The 14,269-nt window shown below is 40.8% G+C and overlaps 2 protein-coding genes across 2 annotated transcripts; both read left to right on the top strand.

The window, feature by feature from the left end:
- Positions 1 to 3,025: 3,025 nt before the first annotated feature.
- Positions 3,026 to 4,469, top strand: LOC119735273 (E3 ubiquitin-protein ligase TRIM71-like). Its single transcript, XM_038208973.1, has 2 exons — positions 3,026 to 4,299; positions 4,403 to 4,469. Exons 1-2 carry the CDS (start codon positions 3,026 to 3,028, stop codon positions 4,467 to 4,469), a joined length of 1,341 nt encoding a protein of 446 aa, XP_038064901.1.
- Positions 4,470 to 4,606: 137 nt separating this feature from the next.
- On the top strand, positions 4,607 to 13,368 carry LOC119736103. Its single transcript, XM_038210114.1, has 4 exons — positions 4,607 to 4,815; positions 11,021 to 11,197; positions 11,685 to 11,912; positions 12,595 to 13,368. The coding sequence occupies exons 1-4, from the start codon at positions 4,616 to 4,618 to the stop codon at positions 13,124 to 13,126; spliced, it is 1,137 nt and encodes a 378-aa protein (XP_038066042.1). The 5' UTR covers positions 4,607 to 4,615; the 3' UTR covers positions 13,127 to 13,368.
- Positions 13,369 to 14,269: the final 901 nt, after the last annotated feature.

Here is a 14,269-nt window from a genome sequence, read left to right as displayed (position 1 = left end):
CGAGTGTTTGTGTGAGATTTAAATGTTTTACCTTGTAGCAAAACATGGAACAAACCCACCTCCGACATTCATATAGCATTACGGAATCCTCCATTTTTCTAAACGGGGGTGATTTTTTTGACAACAGAGGTGTGTCCCAGAAAACAAAATATCGAAATTTGCACATGTTCACGTCAACAATCGATACAACCGTCGTTTTCATGTAAATGAAATGCAATGTCGAATTTTGACGTGAAAATGTGCAAACTGTGATGTTTTTAAGAGCCATAATATACGTTTCTATAGTCATGGCTTTTAAAACTATGTTCAAATCTGTATATTTTTCCACAGGCAACAAACAACACTCAACAGCAAGGGGGAAAAAAACACAAACAAAATTTAGTCTCATGAATATTTGTTTAGATATGGCCGCTGATTTGTTCGGGCCCGCTTTTTCTGAGACACACTGTACAACAAAAAGATGTATGCACAAAATTATGACAAATGTGTGACGTCATGATGACGTCATGATAAATGAGATTAAAAAAAAACAAAACATACATGTTTACTAGGAAAGCTTGTATATCGGCATGAAACTTGGTGGGAAGCTGGAGAATATTATTAATGTGCACAATCTGAAGAGACGTCAAGATGGCATCTTCACTTGTCTCCTTCCTTAGGAGAATGATTTCTTGAGGATACAACAGGAAGGATGACAAGTTCAAACTAAAGGCTCAGAGAAATGTCGACATCTTGCGAATTTGCAGATGCAACAAGCTTGCCGACGGAAATTTATACGTTCAGTTGTACTTCTGAAAAAAATACACACCAGCCGATCCATTTTTTTCCAAGTCTGTCAGTAACATCCAACTAAATTCATTTATAAATATTTTGTGTGTTTTTTCCCCGTAGAATTAGCCTACTCATCAACTTGCCGACATTTTGAAATGTTTCACTCAGGGTTTAAACATTGTATGAAAATATTGGCAGAAGCAGATTATTAGTTTCGTTGCAACGAAATTAGGAATTTTGGGGTTTTTCTTAGAATGACTCATCATCTGCTCTACATTTTGAAATGTTTAGTGTCATGACATTTAGTAGTGTTATTAAAATTTTTTTAAGAATTGCATGTTCTCATCATGGCCTTTACCGTTTTGAAATGTTTCTCTCATGGTCTTAACATATTGTACGAAAATATTGGCAATCAGCAGTATTGTCATAGATTGACAAAAATAGTATTGTTATTAGTTTTGTTGAAACGAAATTAGGAATTTGTAGTGTTTTTCCCTTGAATTGGACCTTCATGTAATCATTATCATGGACTATATATTATATACATTTTGAAATGTTTCTGTAGGAATCTTAACATTTAATAAAAATATTGGTAAAAGTGTGTTAATTAATGACAAAAATAGGGATTTTTTGTTTCCCTGCGACGAAATTAGGATTTGTGCATTATTTATTTATTTAGGGCCTATATACTTATTGTTTATCCTGGGAACACTGTTTTTTAAAAGTTCCCACAAGCGGTAGTCATTAAATATAGAAAAAATTTAAACATTAGTAAGACATTTCCACTCACATATTGAAATTCATAGAAATACTTGAGAAAAATACAAAACACAACATCTCGATTGGAAACGCAATGCAAAGAATGAAACCACCGAATGAAAGGAAAAATCTTTAACTGTAGCCTATAACTGATTTCATCTCCCCGTTTGAACCGTCGTTTTTTTTTTTTTAAATATGTACGCGTAGACTAGAGAGACTGGCAACAAGTTTAGTCTATCATGGCGGTCCAGTGAGTTGGCCGACTCTATCATATCTATAGTAGTCGTAGCCCCATAAATGTGGCCTATTTACTGGACTGCCTCCGTAAACATAGGCCACACGTCCACATGTACAAAAACGTGTCGACTTTGCCGAATTTTGATTTTCGCATTTAGGCTTAGTTTGTAGTTTATTTTTGCTTTAGAAGCATACTCACCCTCTTTATAGGCTAATCAGAAAGTGCTGCCTTTTTCAGATGTATATTTTTCGTGAAATTTCCAGATTCATTTTTACACGTTTGCGTATCAAAATTTCAACATGAAATTTCACAAAAATTAGACATCTGAAAAAGGCAGCACTTTCTGACTAGCCGACACGTTTTTGTACATGTGGATGTGTGGCCTATGTTTACGGAGGCAGTCCAGTAAATAGGCCACATTTATGGGGCTATGGTAGTCGTTGCTCTATGTGATCAATCAGTCTCAGCGTAGTATTGCTTGAACTATCTACAATTTTTGTAGCAATTTTTGGGGGCCTTCAGTTAATAACTAATGTTGTTTTACAGGCTGCGCAATCGTGAGTGAGACAACACGGTCAACGCATTTACAAATGCGATAACGAAATTGAGATTCCTAGTTTCAGCGCACCGAATTTACAAATCCGTTTATTCCTAGTTTCGTTAAAAACATTATTGCAGGGAATTGTGGGTAATGACGTATGCATTCAATATGGCTGTCCCTAGTAGAAACATTCTTACCGCTATATACTGTACATGTGAAGAAATAATCGCCAACAATCTTTGCCATCGCTGGTGAAAAACGCACACAAGATTTTGGTTGTGTCTAAACGAGTAAAGAGGAGGTGTCATTACGTTTTTTGAGTATTTTCTTGATGAAAAAACTGCCGTTTAATTCAGCACTGTGCTCGTGAAGTTGTTGCTATTTTTACCATGCATGATTAAATGTACAGCGACGTCTGCTGCAAACTGTACATTGTACGCGTACTATATTCATGCGGTGCCTGAGCTGTGGGCACGTAATGTGTACACGAACACCATGTTGTTAATATATACTACGAAACGCAAGTTTGTATTCCGAGTGTGTGAGATTTAAATGTTTTACCTTGTAGCAAAACATGGAACAAACCCACCTCCGACATTCATTTAGCATTACGGAATCCTCCATTTAATTCAGCACTGTGCATTGATACTTGCATAAACTCTATAGGCTACATTGGCCAGTTCACCATCGCTAAACGGAATTCTTATCATTCAAAAATGGCAGCATACACAGCACGGGAAACGCTGACTGATCAACCGACATGTCAATCGTGCATCGCAGATGGAGTCCCAGCTGTAAGTTTCTGCTCCCACGTCGACTGCTTGACTTTCATGTGCCGTAACTGCGATCAAGCTCACCGCACGATGCGTCAATTCAAGGACCACGCCTTGCACTCGATAGAGGATCTGCAAAAGCGGCCAGCGAGCCATACGTCCGGGCAAAGCTTGCTGTGCAAGGAGCATAGGCAGAATCCGTTGTCCCTGTACTGTGATGAAAAGAGCTGCCAGAAGGCCATCTGTGTGTCTTGCGCAGCCACCGCCCACTCTTCTCACCGCGTCGTCGTTCTAGAAACGAAATCATTCGAAGCAAAGAAGGTATTGCAAAGCCTTGTCGCAGAAGTCAGAAGTAAAATAGATCACACACACCTTATTTCCGGACAACTCAACACCGAGAAAAATCTAACGAGTGACTTGTTTAAAAAAAGATCCGCCGAGGTTTCAGCAATCACCAAAGACCTAAAAGAACTGTTGACAAAGAGAAACGACGTTGTCATCCCGGAAATGAAGAAGAAGTGTGTGGACATATCAAGCCACCTTACTTGTCTAGCTGACCACGCCGAGACTTTAGCTTGCCGGTTCAAGTCAGCCTGCCAGGACGCCGAGGGAGCCTGCGACATCGGTAACCCCATCGATCTGCTCAACGCTTTGGCACACCACACCGCAATTTTGCACGAGCTCAATGCTATCGTTGTCGACGAGGCGATCTCGTTCCACACAGACCGAGAGACAAGATTTCCCTCCTTATATGAAGATCGCGATCAGCTTTTTTCTGATTTTGAGAAGTTTGTGTCACGCATTGGGCGGCTCAACGCATCCACCGGCAAAAACGCTGTTTCTTTCAAGATAGACTTCCCTGACCGAGTGGCATCACCCCTGTATGCCAAGGCCATGCACAGAGTTCGTATAACCTCGGAAAATCCCTGTTGCTCCTTTAGTAATCTCAGTGTGTGTCCATATACGTTTTTCCAGTCACCGGATGGTAATACCAGAGATTGCAAGTATGTTCAGCAATGCGGTGACTCCTATGAATTCGAGTTCAAGCCATTGGTAGCAGGACTTCATCAGCTGCACATCGGCATATCAGGAGTGCCAATCAAAGGCAGTCCATTCCCAGTTGACATTGAAGAAACCCCACCCTTGATGGCCAACACTGACGACCTATCGCCTCGTGCAACCAACATCAACAAACCCGACGCAAATTCGGCGGATGCGTTTGTTAAATGCGAGCACACTGTCGTCGTCAAATTATCCGGCCTCGTTAGTCTCCAGTCTTTTCCCGCCGTGAGTGCAAGGTTTTTCATGCTCGATCTGCAGGCAAGCCAAGATTCTGGGACTCCCTCTGATGAGGTCAGAAACCACCAATATACCGAGGCGCAAGTAATGACAACTGGAGATTTAGGACATTACCGGGTTGTCTACACTCCACCGGCTGCCGGTAAGCTGATGATGTCTGTCTTCATGGACGGTCAGCCCATCGCCAATAACCCCTCCGTCATCAACGTTCACCCGCTACATCCAGACTCTACCATGGTGTCCCCTCATCAGCTGGGAAAGTGTCCTCCTGGCACCGCTGTCCTTGACATGCCATACTCACTGACCCTTCAGACCTGCGACCATCACGGTGAACGGCTGACTTCCGGAGGCTACAATATCAGAGCCGACATTACAACGTCGAGTTCCGAGGAACCGAAGCGACAAGGTGACGTACAAGACAACGAGGATGGCAGGTGAGAATTTCATATTTTTAACAGTAGTAAACACTCCTGATTTCTTTCAGGATTTATGTTTTTCAACCATGCTCCAGACCGTCTTAAAGCAGCAACTCCACTATAACATACGACACGCGCTTTGGTTTGTCCGAGGAAGGTGGTTTGACGAGCAAAATGTTTATGGTGTCATCTCTGTCACTGCCGTAATGTCTTGAAGCATGTACGAAACTTTAGTTTCCATATCATTCGGTAGTCAGATTTAACAACATGAATAGAGCTGCTGCAAACTGCTTGATGACTGGATTGAAATAAATCACAAACATGACAAGAAGACATTTAGTCAATGGTATTAGTTAGATAATAATTCACCAAACTATTACATTTTTGGAAGTTTTTTTTTCATTTTTTCATTATCATTCTAGTGCTCTCCCTACAGAGCTATCCATCTAGCAAATATTGGCGGTATCCCAACTTGCCAATGTCTTTGTAAGCTCTGGCAAGAGATTCTACATGTCACTTGGTGGTCGGTCGGTATGTCCTCGAAAAATTGACCAAAACTTATCTGAACAAAAAATAACTGACAAAAAATTACTGACAAAAAAAAAAGACCAAAAATAAAACTATTTTTGTGACGTCACACTATTTTTAAAAGTGCAGATTATTTTCACGAATCAGTAAACTGTAGATTCGTAACGAATCTAGACTGCAAAAAAAGGTGGATACGGAACGAACCACTATATTCCGGATTTTTGCTTTTGCAAAAACGATTAAGTACTGCGGAAATGAGGTAAAATGGAAAACAAATTAAAACGCAAATGTTGCGAACTAGTATATTATACCACACTGTAATTTTGGTAAGATTTTGTAATCGCCATTTAAGGGGTTAAGTGTTTAACAAAATACATCAAAATGGGTGTTAACACAAATAATCCAAAATAAAACAATAGAATGGAATATACACATCAAATTTCTTTTATGCATCTTGATTAAACTCATACATCAAATTTGTTGTTTCATTTTCGTTTATATCGGCCACATTAAGTTTTAACAGGAAATTTGCTGCTTGCGAAGCAATTTCTGTATCACTTGACAGGCTAGAAGATTTGAACGTATTTTTGTTTAAAATCCTGAACTAACTAGCCCGTGATTCAGCCCACAATTTAGCCTTTCGCCAAGGCCATCGTGGCTTAACTTGCCAGCATTAGACAAAGCGGCGAACATTTTAAAGATTTTAATTTGTGAAGAAAAAAAACCCATTTATGCTGGATATTATTTAATATGACGATTTTAGAGAATCTGTTTTCAAGAAAAAAAGCGAGATATCCTGGACAATTGATAGAATATGACCCGAATCAGTATTTGGATCCCTGTACATTTTAAATGGGGCCGTTCATACGTTTACATTATCATTCTCGGGTGCAAAGGTCTCTCCCAGTTCACGAACTGCAGTCTACATGTGTACACAATGTGCATGTACATGTACATTTGTATATAAAAACCATAATGTACACACCAACACGGAACCACATCGCTTGCAACCGGCCTCGTCCCCAGTGCTTACCTAATTTCCAACCTCGTTTCCATTAGTAAGCCCTGGGCCCAATTTCATAGCGATGCTTAACAGCCGACTTTGTGCTTACCGAGCCTCCAACTATTTCATAGGGACCGTTAAGCAGTAAGCATAGCAAAAGCACGCTTAACCCCAAAAGAAAACTTCGCGCTCGCGCAACCGTAAGCTGGCACACATGCAAATGATCCAATACCTGGGGACGAGGTTGCATCGGTTGTACCATGGAGCTCCATGGTTGCACGTACATGTACATGTGCATGCACACGCATGCATGACGTTGCTATGGTTTCATACGCGAACCCTCCGCCGCGAGAAAGCGCTATCACGACCACCCAATGTCCCCAGTGCTTATTTTATTTCCAACCACGTTTCCAATAGTAAGCCCTGGATAGGAATTTTTCTTCCTGTATCCTGATTCGATACCAAAATTTGCTAGAAATGAATTGATATCGTGTACTTGATGTTATTATTCACAACGCGCAGTACGTGTTTTCCGCAATCATTCGTCCACACATTCTCGAAAATATTCATTTCCTTTCTAATTTGTTAATATTAATATGACATGACATGTTTAATTCAAATAAAATCGTGTTTTCGTTACTCACGCCATGCTAGTTCGTGCTGCGACGAATTGATTCTATTTTACCCCAGACACCGCATACAAAAACAAACGCAAATATAACGCACAGGCAGGCTGCAGACTATTCCTCATTTGCATACGTGTTCAAAAATCTTGCACATGCAAATGATCCAATACCAGGGTGAGAGAGCAGGTAGTGGTATGGCGCGTACTGCTCGACACCCTGGGGACGAGGTTGCGTTAAAGCCAATTCGTAGTGGTTGTGTAATGCGTGTGCACCCAGGGGCGGATCCAGGAATTGTCGCAGGGGGGGGGGGGGGGGGAGGGGGGGGGGGTTCATCAGCAAAAAAATCTGGAAAATGTACACAGGTTTTTTTTCTCCGGACACTTGGCCTTCGTAAAATCAAGCAGACATTACACGAGTATATTTTTTGGGAGGTGACATATATAAGGCTGAAACGATACGCCTGTGTCACGATACGATACGTATCACGATACATATCAAACGATACGATATATATCGCGATATATCTTGGTATGAAAAAATTAATAAAATCATAACAGATGAACTTAATCAGGGTCTAAGTCCTCTTTAATCTGTCTCTACTCGTTTCTGATAATACACAAATACAGTAAGGTACTACCGTAATTTTCGAAATATAAGCCGCACCGACCGCAGCGGTTTCAATTTTGTAAGGCCTCCAAATTCTAGTCAAAAAGCTCTGAACCAGTTCCATTTACACTACAGAGCTATAAAAAGGGCCACAAAAGTTATATCAAATCATTTACCATCGAAACTCTAACAAACAAATATGGAAATTGATGATGAGAAATAAACTACGGGAATTGCTGCCGGCTGCCCCGATCCGGTCCCCCGGCCTTAAAAGTTAATGCATGGCCCGGCAGCATGCGCCGGGGAATGACAACATTTTCCCGCTGCACGTGACGTGAGAGAGTGTGCAACCCACTGTGTGTTGTCTGACTGGAGCGTTACAAATCTTGCTTTTGTGGAAACAGTTGCTGATTTGTTTTGCCCTAAGACTAAACAGGTCCCGTTTTACCTCAAAACTTATCAAATTTGTGTGATTACTAGCAAGTAGTTACATTGAAAGTTCAAGTTTCGATCGTAACTTTCTTCAAAAAATCAAAACCAAAGATCTTGTCCTGTAGCGCCTTAGGAAACGATGCTGACATTTTCATGGGCGAATCCATTAATTTTGCAAGGGGTGATTCAGTCCCCTTTTTTAGTTTTACATCGTTTTCTTGAATACATTTCAGGAAAAAACATATATTGTGACGTTGAACAACTTATTATCTAATAAAGAAATATTTCGAACACCGTAACAAGTATTAGTCGTCATTTTTCTTTTTTTAATCAGCGGAAATATTGGTAATTATTGTTCCCAAGAAAGAACACCACCCCTTCATTACCACAAATGGTGTGGTCCGCTGAGGAATTAAGCATGCTGCATGGTAGCAGCTGCACTAGTATCACGATGGAGGAATCCTCCATGGTATCACGTACGGCTGGTCGCAAGCGTCTAAGACAGCTTTCACCGTACTTTTTACCGCTCGGTTTTGGTTTCGGTTTGTTAATAACTTTATTAATTGATAATTCATTTCAGCAACACATATCCTCTTGTACCAGTACATTAAATACACAGGGAGAGTCCGCATGAACTTTTCACGTGCGTGCGCTCGGAAAGGTGAGACTTCAACTCTTCGCATTATTATTTTTACATTTCGTGCTTCTCATGCATCGCAGTTGCTTGCAATTTTCTGTCGGTGCACTGCTGCTGTTATTTATTATATTATCGTATCGTGAACGAATGTATCGCGATGCACCGATATATCGATGTATCGTTTCAGCCTTATCGTAGCGGGGGGGGGGGGGGGTTCAACTTATTTTTTAGGAATTTGTATGACTTTTTTTTTTGACAGAGCTGGGGGGGGGGGGTGGTGGTTTGACCACCAACCCCCCCCCCCCTCTGGATCCGCGCCTGGCACCTGTTTGGCCTAATATATGCAGCGCGTATTCAAACAAATCATAGTAGTTCCGAAGCAAACTCTCAAATTTCTTCCAGCAGATTTTCATATTAAGTTATTCCACATTTTCTTTGTTATAGATTACACATGCACCTGTAAAGGGGTACAAGCCTGCTAAACTGATTCTCTGACCTTACAATGTTATTCCTCAAAGTCTATAAATTGTTTCGTTTCATCTTAAGTGGGGTCAGGGAACCAGACTACAAGAACATGATTGGTTTTCCTGTTTTTTTCCCCAGCATCTACACGCCCGGAAGGTGAAACAAGTCAGTTTAACAATATTTGCTATAACACACTAATCCTCCAAATCCATTTATTTCTCAAAATTGCAGCAAAAGCAAATGTTGTACATTCCCCTTAATATGAAATGTGATACTGCATATTGGTAAGATAAGATTGTAACATGTTAAATACGAAAAAAAAAACATGTTTTCGTAGCTCACGGCGGAACAAATTGATGTTGTTTTTATCCCAGACACCGCATACAAAAACAACCGCTAATGTAACGCCTATGCAGGCACCAGACTACTCCTCATTTGCATACGCGTTCAAAAATCTTGCACATGCAAATGATCCAATCCCAAGGTGAGAGAGTAGGTAGTGGTGGGCGCGTACTGCGCGTCCTGCGTTGGCGGGTTATTGCGTTCAAAATATAACAACGTCTAGCCCCTAGGGTACTCTGTAGGATCATTTCAAGTGCCTCGCCGAGAATATACCAGATTTCACAGTTCATTCCAGGGTTCCCAGGACGATCTACCAAATCATGTCTTCCTGGCCTCCCATTCAAAATGTTAAGTTCCGCCATGGTTATTCCATTGCTGGAGGTCTGGTCCAATTGTGCACCCTGTCACATTGTCATTTCAACAATCGGCTACAAATCGTCTTGTTAGATTAATGATTCTCAATGCTCATCCTAGAACACATATTAGTGATTTACATGAGGCACTCTCATCATTACAATCTCATTGGGAATGTCAATATGTGAGGTTTATAAATGTTTCAATGACCTCGGTCCCTCATACCTCAGTGAAAGTTTGGAAATGCCATCTCATACTGCCATTACTCATTGTAAATCAAACGAGTTCTGCCCATTATTCCCAAAACAAAATGCTGCCAGGAACACTTTTCAGTATTGAGGGATCCTGGGATGTAGAACAACTTCACCATAGCCTAGAACGGCCAACTCTCTAAAGGTTACGCATGGCTATTTTCTCTTTTCAACTTCATTCATTTGTCTTATATGTTTTTTTTATTTATGATTTTATCCAGCTTTTGCTTTCAAATTTTTAAAAAATACTTTGCACATTTTTTATTTATTTTGATGGACAAGGTCCAGTTCCTAGTAAAATACGCTAGGGTGTTAGGATTAAATGAGTTTTGGGGAGGAGAGAAGGGAGGATTTGGGAGGGGGCTGTTATTTATAAAGACAACGTCTTCTTTTTTTTCTTTCAACGTTTGGTATTTAATCGTTTCCCCCTGGTTTTGAATGCCGTTTTTATCACTACATTATATCATTTAATTTGTGTCCAATTCGTATGGACTTTTGTGTTTTCTCTGATTGATGTTTTCACAGTTTTTTTTTATCTCTTGTTATTCATAGTTCGTATTTTTAACTGTATTTTGTTGAACACTGCAGTGACATTTTATTCTGTAAAACTATCGACGATGTTTTCACGAAGTGACAAAAACCTGGAAAGTCGATAATTGTTAGATTTTGAATTTTGCTGGCCAATTTATTTTACTTGACAAAAAGAAAAATTTGACCACATTTCAAAGTGAAATATTGTTTACTTTTATAATTATGTTAAACAAACAATTGACAAAAAACCTGAACTCTGTATTTTTCTGTTTTCACGAAGTGACAAAAACTTACCTCTTTAGTTATATAGGGCAATCAGTGACAGCAGTCCTTAACTGATGAGGCTACCCTCTTTAAATGAGAATATAAATAAATAAATAAATAAATAAATAAATAAACACATAAATAAATAAATTAATTAATTAATTAATGAATACATGTTATCCAGCTACACAGTGACCGTCACGCCTCGTGCACCCGAGCCGCTTATTGTCAACATCAAGATCTGTGGATACCCGTTGAAGTCGGGAATGCCTTTGGTGATACCTGTTCAAGACAGCTTACCGTTTGTAGATCCTCCAGACGGCTACAAGAACCCATCGGGAATGGCTGTAGACATTAACAGGTATGCCTGATGACAACACCATGCGGCCTGCAAGTCATGTGTATATTATACAGGGTGTCCCATAAAAAGTCCATCTGGAGACAAAGGCGCATCCGGGGGTGCATCCCCCCCCCCCCAAAAAAAACTTCTTCTATTTTAACTTTTCAATCATACTGTGCATATTTTCTGAGAAACACAACGTTCAAAAAGGCCATGTTTTTTTGTGGTGCATGAATTTCACTGCTCTGCAATAGCGTCTAAGTACGTAATCGGATTAGCGTTGCCTATCAACGGCAGACGCTTTGCCTTAGCAACCGCACGACTGTAATATCCTAATTGCTCCTATCTCACTGACTGACAGGCTCACTGGCAATCATCTATGAGCCGGGCAGTGCTATCAAAGTATTAACCCTCATGCCAGCGAATTGGAAGAAATAGAATATCAGACTCTCATCTAGCTGTTTTGAAATTCTCAATTTTCGTCCCATTTTGCCATCCACCACGATAGGAAGGCCGTCTATATCACCGACATCATTGAGCGGGTGGGATGCTACGTTCGTCAGCTGAAGACCGACGGCAGTTTCGTGTCTACCAAAATGATCAAAAAGCTCTCGCTGCAACTGAACAACAAGAGTCAGCTTGACTTGGCGGTGGCGCAGGATGGGAGACTTTTTGCGTTGTTCCCTCACTCTAAAGGTGTGGTAACCTGCAATTACAATGGAAAATCGGTTGAATGGTAAGGCTAATGAAAGGACACTAGTCATTTAATGTATTCAGTGGTAGTTCCTTGAAGCCGGTATGCACCGTGTACCAATGCCAACTGATAGCTCTGGTGCTACTTGCTTCAGACTATTTCTTATTGAATTTCAGTTGGGTCCCTGGCGGGTGTCTTGTACTCTGGCCCAGTGAAGATCTATAGGGCCAATTTCAGGGCGCCTCATCGCGGCTATAATACACCGAAGCTTGCTATATAAGCATGTAAAACATATGCAGACTACCAGCTAAACGTGGCAATCAATACGTATTTTTGCGACTGGTTCTTAGCCAATGTTTGCAAAGCACATAACTTTTCTTTAGCAGCTTCATGCGATTGCAACCAGCTGGTTATGGGCACCTGCTGGGCAATTAACATATGTGGGAATGATCCTAATACTGCTGGAAATACATGTACGTATGACTTTAATAAGAAAAATACGTAATAGCTTGCTCTTCAAATGTTAGGAAACAGGTTTTTGCAACATTAAAATGTGAGACATTATGTGGATTTTCTGTTACCCTGACTTCCGATGTGTTTAGTCAAACAATCAGAAACTACATTTCGGCGAACTATATATGAACGTGTCCTTAAGGGTTCCAATAAAAACACTGTGATCATTACCACATCTTTGCTACATATATCACGTGTTCTGTACCTATAGGTGGCCTTGTGCAGAGGACAATCATCAGCCTGTCAGTATCACCCTCTCTCGGGCGGATCACGTGATCGTTGGTGATGGCGACTCGCACAAGCTCTTCATCCATCAGCGCAAGGGCGAGATCGTGGGTCGCATTGAGCTGCCAAAGGGCGCCCTGTCCGCCGGGACGCAAAACGTGTGCGTGGACAGCACACACGATGACATACTCGTGGTCACGCACTCCGAGCCGTACAAGATTCTGCGTTACACCATCAACGGAAATCTGGTCTGCACAATCAACTTGACCGCCAAAACCACCCAACAGGCCATGGCCGCAGAGTCAACGCCGGAGGGCGCCCTTGTCGTCAGCTTGCGAGGACGCATTCTGGTGCTGGCGTTTACTCCCGACCGTAAGGACATTGCGGTGGTCAAGATGTTTAAGACGGACCACACCTACACACGATTGGCTGTAATTGGGGATGAGTGCTTTGTTGCATTTGATCCGGCCGCCAAGCACCTGGCCAAGTACAGTTACCACCACCGACCTCTTCACTAACTGAACTGGCTACTGCGCAATAGTCGTAGCCTTGTTGCCATTTTGTGATTGGACAATTAACGACGTTGAAGTACATGTACGCAAGTGAAGACAGTACATGTACATTTACGCAAGTACGACGTACGGTACCATGTACACGCACGGGCGCCGCATGTACATGTACATGTTCATCGTACGAGACCAGATCCTGCAGGTTTTTCTGTGACACATTTCGTTCACATAATGATACAGAAAGGGGGAAAGGAAAAACTTTATCATTTCACAAAATCCTATTGTGTATAATATATCTCGATATTTAAATGAACATTGCAAGCTATCTGCAATGATTCGTTGGACACCAATTTTGTGCATAAACTTTGGGAAAGGAAGTATTAACACGTTACGAACAATTTTGACATAGTCATGGTTGTCATCACTTTGTTTATGAAGCGTAATATACGCACAATTGAACTAAAAATATATTCTAACATTTTTTGAAGTAAAATCTGAAATGTTTGTCCTATCTTCAAAATGAGCGCAGATTTCTCTTAAAAAACGTATGGTTCTACTTTGATTCTATAATCAAGTCATTTTTGGTGTGAAAAAAACCAACAACTAAAAGTAATGACAACCTCATAAGAAAAAGAAGTCATAACAAAATGAATATCTTTATATTTATGAATAATTGTAATGAAGGGGTGCAAAGTTGCAACCCTCCATTGAATATTGGAGTCGATGGATGTGATTTATTCTTGGAGTCGAAATATGTGAATTGACAACCCGCCATTGAATCTCAAAATGGAAGGATGCGAATTGACAACCGTCCATTCAAACTTAGAATGGAAGGATGCGTGCGAATTGACAACCATCCTTGCAATCGTAGAATGGAAGGATGTGAATTGACAACCCTCCATTGAATGTAAAAATGGAAGATGTGAATTGACAACCCTCCATTCAATCTAAGAATGGAAGGATGTGAATTGACAACCCTCCATTCAAAGTAAGAATGGAAGGATGTGAATTGACAACCCTCCATTCAATCTAAAGATGGAAGAATGCATGCAAATTGACGACCATCCTTCCAATCTTGGAATGGAAGGCCGGGAATTGACAACCCTCCATTCAATGTAAGAATGGAAGGATGCAAATTGACAACCGTCCTTT

Source organism: Patiria miniata, unplaced genomic scaffold (genome assembly GCF_015706575.1).
Source record: "Patiria miniata isolate m_02_andy unplaced genomic scaffold, ASM1570657v1 HiC_scaffold_29, whole genome shotgun sequence".
Taxonomy (NCBI): domain Eukaryota; kingdom Metazoa; phylum Echinodermata; class Asteroidea; order Valvatida; family Asterinidae; genus Patiria; species Patiria miniata.
This window is presented reverse-complemented; position numbering and strand designations above follow the sequence as displayed.